At 40.5% G+C, this 9,819-nt stretch overlaps 1 protein-coding gene across 8 annotated transcripts in view; it reads left to right on the plus strand.

The window, feature by feature from the left end:
* Positions 1-9,819, plus strand: part of NEB (nebulin) — a 255,506-nt gene that overhangs the window by 212,287 nt on the left and 33,400 nt on the right. For 6 of the 8 annotated variants that reach the window (XM_019522414.1, XM_019522415.1, XM_019522416.1 and 3 more), the window contains exons 127-131: positions 2,355-2,453; positions 6,155-6,265; positions 6,414-6,518; positions 7,342-7,446; positions 9,534-9,638. In XM_019522414.1, the coding sequence (XP_019377959.1) occupies positions 2,355-2,453; positions 6,155-6,265; positions 6,414-6,518; positions 7,342-7,446; positions 9,534-9,638 (525 nt within the window). The remainder of the gene's footprint in view (positions 1-2,354; positions 2,454-6,154; positions 6,266-6,413; positions 6,519-7,341; positions 7,447-9,533; positions 9,639-9,819) is intronic. The other 2 variants (XM_019522420.1, XM_019522421.1) reach the window with 2 other exon arrangements.

Consider the following 9,819-nt stretch of genomic DNA (forward strand, 5'->3'; position numbering starts at 1 on the left):
GGAAACCTGTGCCCTCAGATAACTGGTATTTTTACATTATCGGCACCCCCATTCCCCACTTGTGCTGGATATCAGGGATTTTACTGTATATGGGTAGTTTTGTTGATTAAAACTTTGAACTCAATCTGTGAAAGCTGAGGGCAAGTGCATATGTTAGGGATTTAAGTTGTCATTCTTACAAGACTGTTGTTCCACTGAGTAAAGCCTTGGCCCTGATCCTGTAACCATTTATACATATGCTTCATTTTACTGTTACAAGTAGTTCCTCTTGACTTCAGTGTGGTTACTTTAACAGTAAAGCAGGTGTGTGTGTGATTTGTCTGTGTGAATGGGAGAGAGAGAAAGAGATTTTTAAATAGGAGTTGAGGATCAGCAGCTCTGATCAAGTCTGGGCCTGTAAAAATGGAGGGGTGGAAAATTAGCAGCCATTTCTGCAAACTTGAGCTGGAATGTCCCTCATCACATACAGACATTCAGTTTCTCTTGAGAGAGTCACTGTTGTACCAAAAGAAACCATGAGTGGACAAATGTTCAGGATTTTTCTCCTAGTGTAAAAATGGCCACTCCGGGAGAAAAAAGATCCTAAAACAACCAGAGCTAAATCACTCCCAGGAGAGTTTCTCCTGTGAAAGCAGATGTCTATACACATTCTCTTCTGAGAGAAGTCATAGCACTGTCCTCTAGCACCCCAGGGTGCTTAGCTTGTGTCTCTTTCCCCCACCAAAGGAAACAGTGTGTCACTTGGGGTGAATTCTTCACCTAGGTACAGACATTACACCTATTATGCTTTAAGTGCACAGAAAGCACTCTGAACAGATATTAATGGTGGAACGTGCTCTAAGTTAACTAAAGCACTTTCTGTTAGAGCGCTTAGAGTGCTTTATCAAACATCTGTGACAGATCCCATTGAGCGTTAACTTAGAGTGTGATCACTGCCAACCCAGATTGCATTGTGCAGGGTTGTGCATTAGCCTCAGCCAGAGCTCATTTGCTTAGCCCGAGTGCCAGGCTGCCACCACCCCCTTAGCAGTTCCTGACCCAAATCAGCCCCACCTCCTCCCTCCAGCCAACTGTGAGCCACAGCCAGCCGGGGTGGGGTGGGGTAAGGGGGTCTCTCTCCCCATAGCAGCCCAGGCCCCTGCGGTGTGCCACTACCTGGCTGGGGCTGCTGCAGGGATGCAGAATCTAGATCCCTTTTCCCTGCAGCCCCCCCTGGCCAGGCAATGGTGTGCCAGGGGCCAGGGCAGCTGCAGGAGGGGACTGAGGAGAGGGGGCACTCTGGCAGCCTCCTGGGAGGTGTGTGGGAGCACCCCCAGTAGCCAGCATGAGCAGGTTCCAAGCCGCCCCCCACTTAACAGCTGATGTCTGTTCAGTTTGCTCGTACTCTAGCTTATTGTGCTTTAAGAAAAGTGCAGTACAGCACTTCCCCAGAGGCTTTTTGAACATCTGTACTTAGCCTTCTGCTTCAGTCAAGCAGGGAACAGAACGCACCCCCTTCACAATCCTACATTGCTCTGCAGGGAGATAGAACCGGTGAGGCAGGCTGGGTCAGCCAGTTAAGCTGCCCTGTGGACTGCTGCCCTCTGGTGCCAGGCAGACTGAAGGAGTCTGTGGAACACACTGAGGTGCATGCACAAGGGCTTGCTAGATACACAGTGTCTGCATTACAGTGTCTCTGCTCTTCAAGAGCTTAGCATTCAAATGTGTTCAGACCTCTCAGGGTAAATTTTTCTACCAGGAAAACAAACATGGAAGATTTATCCCAGGTCATTTGAATATGTGTTTGCAGCCTCTGCCCCTCACTTATCTGTAAAATGAACACAGTAATGTTACTTAACTGCAATGGATAGGTAGACATACCTGTATAAATGCAAGTGTATTCCTGTATGTACAAGTGTAATGTATTATTACAGAAGAGAGGTTATTTAATATTTTTTTCCATTTGACTATTCAGTGGTATGCAAGTAAGGTATTTCTTTAAGAATGTGCTTTGACAATGTCTTCTAAACAGTAAGTTGTAGTTAATATCCATTGTTATCTAGTGTAATAATGTTTTCCTTTCTGAAATGAAATGGGCATTTCATTTCAGAGAAGCAGCATTTTGCCCACCACCCATTGCCCTACCTTTGTTATCTATATACCAGTTTGCTTTAAAGGTACCCTTTATTTGGTACCTTTTCTTTTGTGAAGTAGTCCTGGGCACCACTTAGTGTGAGATTTACACTTTCTGTTTCCTGTGCAATTTTTTATGTCATTATCTCAACACTGCTTGTTGCTATTCTCTCTCATAGCTTCATGCTTTATCCCTGTGACAATTTGTTTTTCTGATCTTGCTATCTTGCTACACATTGTAGGCGGAATACCTCAAAGGACACATGAGAGGGCATGGAGCTGCATCTTATGATACACCAATGATGAGACACTTTAAGAAAGCTAATATCCTAAGTAGTCATGTAAGATGGATTTAAGTGAGACAACTGGGAATGCCACTTTTATGCACCTTCTCCTATTCTGTAGAATCTCTTTGTCAGTCTGAGCACAAGGCAATAAGCCTGAGTTGTAAAAGGGTTTATGATGCACTAGTTGCATTGGTTTTCTGTAGCCTTTTTTGTCAAAAGTGTGGAATGCAACAAACCTTTGTGAGGTTGACTATTCAGATGTAATCCCTTTTTTCCTTTGCAAAGATTGTGCTTGGGAATTTGATTGGTGGGGAATTTGACTAAACCTGTTTACAGAATGATTTCAAGCGAGAGCCTGCTATTGACCTTGGACATTCAGTTCCACTGACTATTTTATGGAGGTTGCCAGTGCATGCAACAAAGATGAAATTCAGCATTTAAAATGAACAATGCAGTTACATAAATTTAATTTGGCAAGGGCTTGCTGTCTCTGAGACTCTGAGAGAAATGGGGATCCCAGTGCTCAAATGACAAATACTATGTTATCTGACATGGAATTAAAGATTCAGGACTGAACAGCACCAAAAGCTAAGAAATCTTACTTAACTGGTCCTGGCTTTTTGGTTTGCAACACATTTGCAAAACTGAAGTTCACTCAGCAGTTTTGCAGGTTAGTGCAGTGATACTAGTGAAACACCTTATCTTAACAGGTATACTTTAAAAGAAAATGAAACCGAAAACATTCCTCTGATGGTTTTATGACACTTGGGAAAACAGTAAGAAACTTCACTGCATACTCCCATTAATATCATGTGTCCTGACGTAATCAGTGAGAATCCCTGTTATGCTGTAGGACTTTCATAATTAAAGGGATTGTGTGAATCCCCTTCACATGCTCCTAATACTTCATCAGAAATCAAGTGGGAGAAAATTCAGTTTCTGGGTAGTGGATCACGGGAGGAATTTACATATGTGCCAAACTTCTGTCTTGGGCCTGTGTCAGTAAGACCTGAAGTTCACAGTCAGAAGTCAGTGAAACTATCCTAACTTGCACCAGTAAAGAATCGATGCCAGTAATGCTGCAATTCATTTTCAAGGCACATGTTGTACACAATGAGTAAGATTCACTTATTCATATTAGCTGCTTTGTGGCATTCTGGTTGTTGTGTTTCTGATGGTTTCTAGTGTGCAAATGATGCAATATAGCCAGACTCTATCAGTCAATCTGCTTTCATACCTCTGGCTAATTCAGTTTTGACTGCTGTTATTTCTTGGCACTTTCTAATATATCTTCTAAGAGCAACTCTTGGGGAAACACGAAGGTTGCACCAGTGCAGTGGCATCACATAGATTCTGCATCCTATTTTGCACATATCTTTTCAAAGGAAAAAAGGAATTTATTGTTTCTCTGTGTCTACCCATGATTACTGCATGCAACTGCTGCATGTCCAGCTGCCACCTACTCTGTTATGTTAAATCAGAATCCTACTTTTGGAGCTGAGTGCATCTGCTCCATCAAACTCAGCAAGGAAAAGAAGAAAAAGTAGCATCACTCAGCAGTTATTAAAGAAGCTCCTTTCTTTATGTTCTTTTTTAATTCTAATTGTTGTTTTTAATTATAACCAAGACCCTCCTTTAGTTTTTGAACACGTCTTTATCTGATGTTATTTGGGTCTTGGGAAAAAAATACCCCACAAGTCCTTGTAGTGATATGGTTACTGAGACTGAGTCAGCTTGTAAACACTGTTGTTGTCTTTGGTCATGTTTTCCTTCTGTGGGTGTTTCCTTTCCAAAAAGCAGCATGTTGTCCCAGTCTTCCTGTTTCATGTAAGTTGTACATCCAGTTTGTGTAGCTGCTTACCCATGTTTTGTTTTTTCTTTGCACCTGTCATGAATGCTTTATATTTTAAATTTAAAAGCTATATCTTCCCCTTTGTCAAGTGTTTGTTTTCCTTTGGGTTCAGCAAGAGAGATCTGCTCTTTTAAGCCGTTGGCCTGATTTTTGTCATGCTGATGTAACTCTCTTGACTTTAATGCACTTACACTTGTTTTACACCATTGGAAGAAAAGGACCAGGCACTAAGGTGTGAGTGCTGATTCTGTTGGTGGCAAAAATGTTGATATTTTTGTTCTGTTACAGCAAGCAGTCGACTGGGCACTTGTGTATGTTTGTTACCTCTCGTATTTGAATTACGGAGTCTTGTGCAAAGCACAGGAGAGGCAGTGCTTCCAGCATGAGGGATAGGGGCTGTATGGATAAGAATATACTAATGAGTTTCAAAGCTGAGACTATGTGGAATGTGCTTTAACTTTGCATTGAAAGCATCTTTCAGTTTTACTAACATGTTGTCTTGTAAGTGTTTGCAATGTTCCCATAAACATGCTTAAACAGTGAAAATCATTATTTGCATGATGTCTGTTCCTTTCATCAGTTACATCCATCAGCTCTGCCGTAGATGATTTGTTCATTTGTATGAATAATATTTGGGGATTTTGTTTTGGAGAATCATTGATTGCAAGTGCCAGAAAGACCACCTTGCTCCTTCTTCACCTGCCACAGACTCTTATCTGTGTGGTCCAAATGGCTGGGGCTGTGCATAATACTGTGTCAAACTTTTCCCAGGACACGGGATGGATGTGGGCGGGCAAGGAGATAAGGTGGCTTTGCCGCACACGTTTTCTATACTAGCCAGAGGATCAACAGGAAGGAGCATGTGTTAAATTAGTATTTAATATCTGACTATGAAATCCTCTGGGGACTGATGCTTCATTGAAGAATCACCTACACAGTGGGGGCTCTGTTTGTAAAAAGCAGAATTTGATTCTGTATCTTGAGGGGCTGATTCTTGGAATTTTGATCATGAATTGCAATATCCAGTTTATGCTCTGAAATCTCTTTTGAAACTGGCCCAGCACTTTCAACAAATTCTTGTTTGTCAGAATGCCTTTCCTGTTAAAATCCTATGCACAGTTTGACTGGAATGCTCTGTGTTGTATCTGCAAGAGCTGTCAGTGGGTCATCCTGGAAGCAGCCTGACCAGCACCTCTATTTACAGCAGTAGAAGAGGGAAAATCATGGTCCTGCAAGTTCCCATACACTTCAGTAGAGCCAGGAATTGACCCTGCATCTGCTGCATTTTCACAGATTTGCACCAATGTTCATAGATATGACTTAATCTGAACCCCAACCCTAATTTGGAGTAGGTTTGGGGAGCATTACCATCTTTTGTACCTATTGCTTCCTTTTGGCTGAGGTCAGTTATAGGATCTTCATTTAACATAGAGCCTTCCTCTTATATGGTACTACTTTTTTTTGCATTTAAGGTAATTTTTGTATGCCCTTTTTCTCTAAGATGTACATACTAAGTTCCCCTAACCACTCTTCATACCCTTTAAGTTAAATACTTCATACTGCAGCCACATATACACATACCATTTCTACTGTAGTGACTATCTTAATGGGTCAGAATATTTTAAGTGCTCTTTAATTTATCTGCATCATTTTTATAGTGAGGAGCTGAAATCTGTGCACTGATTGAAAGATCTGAATGTCATGTGTTACTACACAATGCAAATTTCTATGTCATGTCAGGTCATCTTTAAATTATCTTTTATTCCAATGGATGTCTTAAAATTATTGGGTTTTTTTATACCTTCTGCTTGTCATTCAACCATTTTCCCAGTCTGAATATGGGTTCTTTTAAACTCTAACACCAAGCAAGCCAATTATAATTCTTGGTTGTTTTTTTAATTAGGTGAAATACAAAGAGAATTTTGACAAAGACAAGAAGAAGAAGCCACGGTATGACTTGAAGGAGGCTAAAATCTACAAAACCATGAAAGATGCTCATAACATGGCTAGTGAGGTATGTCTACTCACCACAGTATTTTGCATTTTCTGATTTATAGCTTACTGGTCTCACTGGCAGAGCCCTACTTTCTGTTATTAATATATAGTGGCTTTATTTAATGAGGTTCTTTTTTGTTAATTTGTTGAATTTTTCATACCTGCAGGTGAAATATAAGGCAGATCTAAAGAAACTTCACAAGCCTGTGACAGACATGTCTGAATCACTGATGATGAACCATGTCCTGGGTACCAGCCATCTCTCCAGTGCTGTAAGCTCATTACCTAACCCCAGATCCATGTACTTTTCCATTTTAATTGCTTCTCTGTTCTGAATTGATCTTTGCTAACAATGTCTGTAACAACTACTCCCTCCTTTACTGTTCATAGGACATCACCTGGTAGTGATCTCTTCCTCTCCTATCTAATGATTATTTCCTAGCCAACTAGCAATATTAATACATCCATCCTCTGGATACTGAAATCTTTGGTAGCTGTAGTAGAAATGCTAATATTTTAAAACAGCTAATCATTTTTAACTGTAACTTATTTTTTACATTTTTAACTGATCATATATCACTAATAAAATGCCATTTTTTCATTTTATCTTTTCTTTTCTTTCATCTTTTTTTCCTTTTTTGCATTTATTTGCTATTGATTATTATTCCGTACTTTTTTCCTTTTCTTTTGTATTCTCTTTTTGTACTGCTTTTTAAATTTGATTTGCTTTTTAAATTTGATTTTTGTGCTTAACATAATTCTGATGTCTTAGCACAGAATGATGTTCAGGCCTAACAAACCACATCAGAATTATGTAAGATAAAAGGTGAAAGTCATTATTACCTGATATAACCTTACTATGTATTTGTTATATTTGAATTTTTCATTGAAAAATATAAAATTTGAGTCCACTTGAGGTGATTAGAAAGGACAAATGTCCACCTCAGTAAATAAGCTTGGTTTCTGGGTTGTTTTTTTTGGGGGGGTATTTATAATTTTTCTTTCATGTGCCATTGAAGTGTTTGCATTAGCTGGGCTTAGGGATTAGACTTGATCAGTTTTTTATTGAGGTGGTTCTTGGCACCTTCCCTTCAGTACCAGTACAAGAAGCAATATGAGAAGAGTAAGGGTCACTACCATGTGGTGCCAGATAACCTTGAACAGCTTCATCTAAAGGAGGCATCAGAACTCCAGAGTCACGTAAGTTGTTCAAGCGCGTCTCGTTTTTTGGTTTTATCCAGTGTCAAATACTTGTTTTATATTCACACAGGATTGTTACTCCTAGTGTATTTCAGTTGCTTAGTGCTGTTTTAAATGACACAATAGGACTCTGCCATGCACACGCATACACGCATTTGGATTTTTTTGAGGGATTTTCACCACACTAATAAATCTGTTACTTGGAAAATCTCTGCTATATCTCTACCTAAGTTTCCCCTGACTGATGGAATCTCATCTCTGTTAGCATCTTATTCATTTTTGCTGATTTTAATTCCTTTCCCTTGGCAAAATATTTTCCTCTCTGCCAGTTTACTGAACACAGTAATATCTTCCTTTTAACCCCAGCTCTGTCAGGTATTTCAGCCTATTGAACATTGTTGCTGTGTTGTAGTTTTGCTGGAGTCTCACTGAGGGGCAAATGATCATCACTTGAATAAAGTCTATAGCTCTGTGTCTATCTGGAAATCTGATCTGTTTCAAGTTTCCCCTCTCTCGTTATAAAATCATTTGGCAGTTGAGATCTAATGCTCAAGTCAGCATCTGTTGTTGCTATTCACTTGTCTAAATATTTGTTCCTCTGGAGTCCAGCAAATATTATTCATAGGATTGGGTCCCATCCCTTTTATTCCAGGTTTTTCTTGACTCTGGAGACAATTAGGAGAGAGGATTCTATTAAGCAAGTGATAGACTTAAAGCCGTAGTCTCCATCTGTTGCATGGCATAGAGGAGCACAAGAGTGACAGAAGGTTGTATGACTACGTGCGGGCTGTGTTAGATGTGAACATTGTGGCTCCTGGTTGTTCCATGCTGAGAATTATGCAGGAACTTGGGGAATTGCCCAGGCAAATAATTGAATAAAGAACATGACAACACCATCACACATCAGGGAGCGCTTTGAAAAATAGCAGGGTATGTTACTAGCCCCCTAGGGACTGCCCATGGACTTTTGACTACATTGAAGGGACATGTGCATGGAACTGGCTAAAGAAGCAGCCAGAATGTCATTTTGCAAGCCCAACACTGTAGGGGATAGATAGTCATGTCCCTGGCTGATCACAAGAATGCTAAAGGAGCATAAAGGGAGTCTGTCAGGTTTTCAGCCCAGATATTTAAAGGTATATGGGTGTCTCCCTTCCTTAACCACCTTGGCTTTGTACAGATGTTGCACTGAGAGGTTCAGGGGGTTAGATCAGGTTAAAAGTGCCCCCCTCCTCATTTAACACAGTGATTAGATAGGTGCCAGGAGTCTGATCTAAGGTAAGTCAGGGCAAGGAGTTTGGCAGGCTTGGTGGGGCTGGCTGGGGGTTGGGGGACGAGGGAGGGTGTCTATCTGGGATTGGGCAAGTGGCCAGGGGGCTAAAAATAGCCCACTGTTGGGGGGGTAGGAAAAGTGCAGCTCTGAGGTCGGGATGAACAGTTGGGCTCTTCCAGCTCCAGAGCTGCTCTCAGAATGTGGACAGAAGTTTAGCTAGATTAGTCTAAACATGCCTGATCCAATTTAGTGCACCTCCAAGGTAGAGTTAAAGTATATCAGATCAGCCATTTTTGACCGATCTAACTTTTCTGGAACTTCTGTACAGTTTGCACTTAGATTGACCTAAGTAGGGATCTAAGTATAAAGTCCACACCTAAACTAAATTAGATCAGGTGCCGATTTTTTAACGTGATCTAACCTCTTCTTAAACAGCTGTACCCATGCCTTGTGATCTGTAACTCACAGCCAAGTCAAATCCCAGCTCCCACAGGGGCTATGTATGGAAAGGAAAATAACTTTTCAGAGAGGCAGTGGTAATAATTTACAGCTTTTGTTAAAACTATACAATAAAATTATATAAAAATGAATCATTAAAAAACAGTGGCAGTTGTGGCACCATTGTGCTTTGCTGAATGTCTGCCCCTTCCACATCTTTCACAGTGGTGGCTGTGGGTTCTCTTCTTAGCAAGACAGCCAGAGCTTGCAGCTTGTTTTCCACTGAAGATCTGTTGACTGGACAAAGTAGGCCTATAGTGGCCCATGAACTAGTTCTTTGGTTGTTAAGAAGGTAACTCTTGTCTCTTCTTATCAGGTAAAATACAAAGAAAAGTATGAAAAGGAAAGAGGAAAACCCATGTTGGATTTTGAAACACCAACATACCTTACTGCCAAGGAATCGCAGCTCATGCAGAGTGAGGTAAAGTGTTTCATTGAAATTATCAGGGTAAATTTAAGAATCTTCTGCCTAGCTCTGCTTATGGTTACACTTTCACAGGAATATGGTAGGTAGACTAGGTTCCTGGAGTATGTCCCTATGCTTTTTTTTTTTTTTTTTTTTTTTTTTTTAACCCTTTGTTGGGGGGGGCGTTTCCTTTTTC

This window comes from Gavialis gangeticus, unplaced genomic scaffold (genome assembly GCF_001723915.1).
Source record: "Gavialis gangeticus isolate Ggan-Ray unplaced genomic scaffold, GavGan_comp1, whole genome shotgun sequence".
NCBI classification, from domain to species: Eukaryota; Metazoa; Chordata; order Crocodylia; family Gavialidae; genus Gavialis; species Gavialis gangeticus.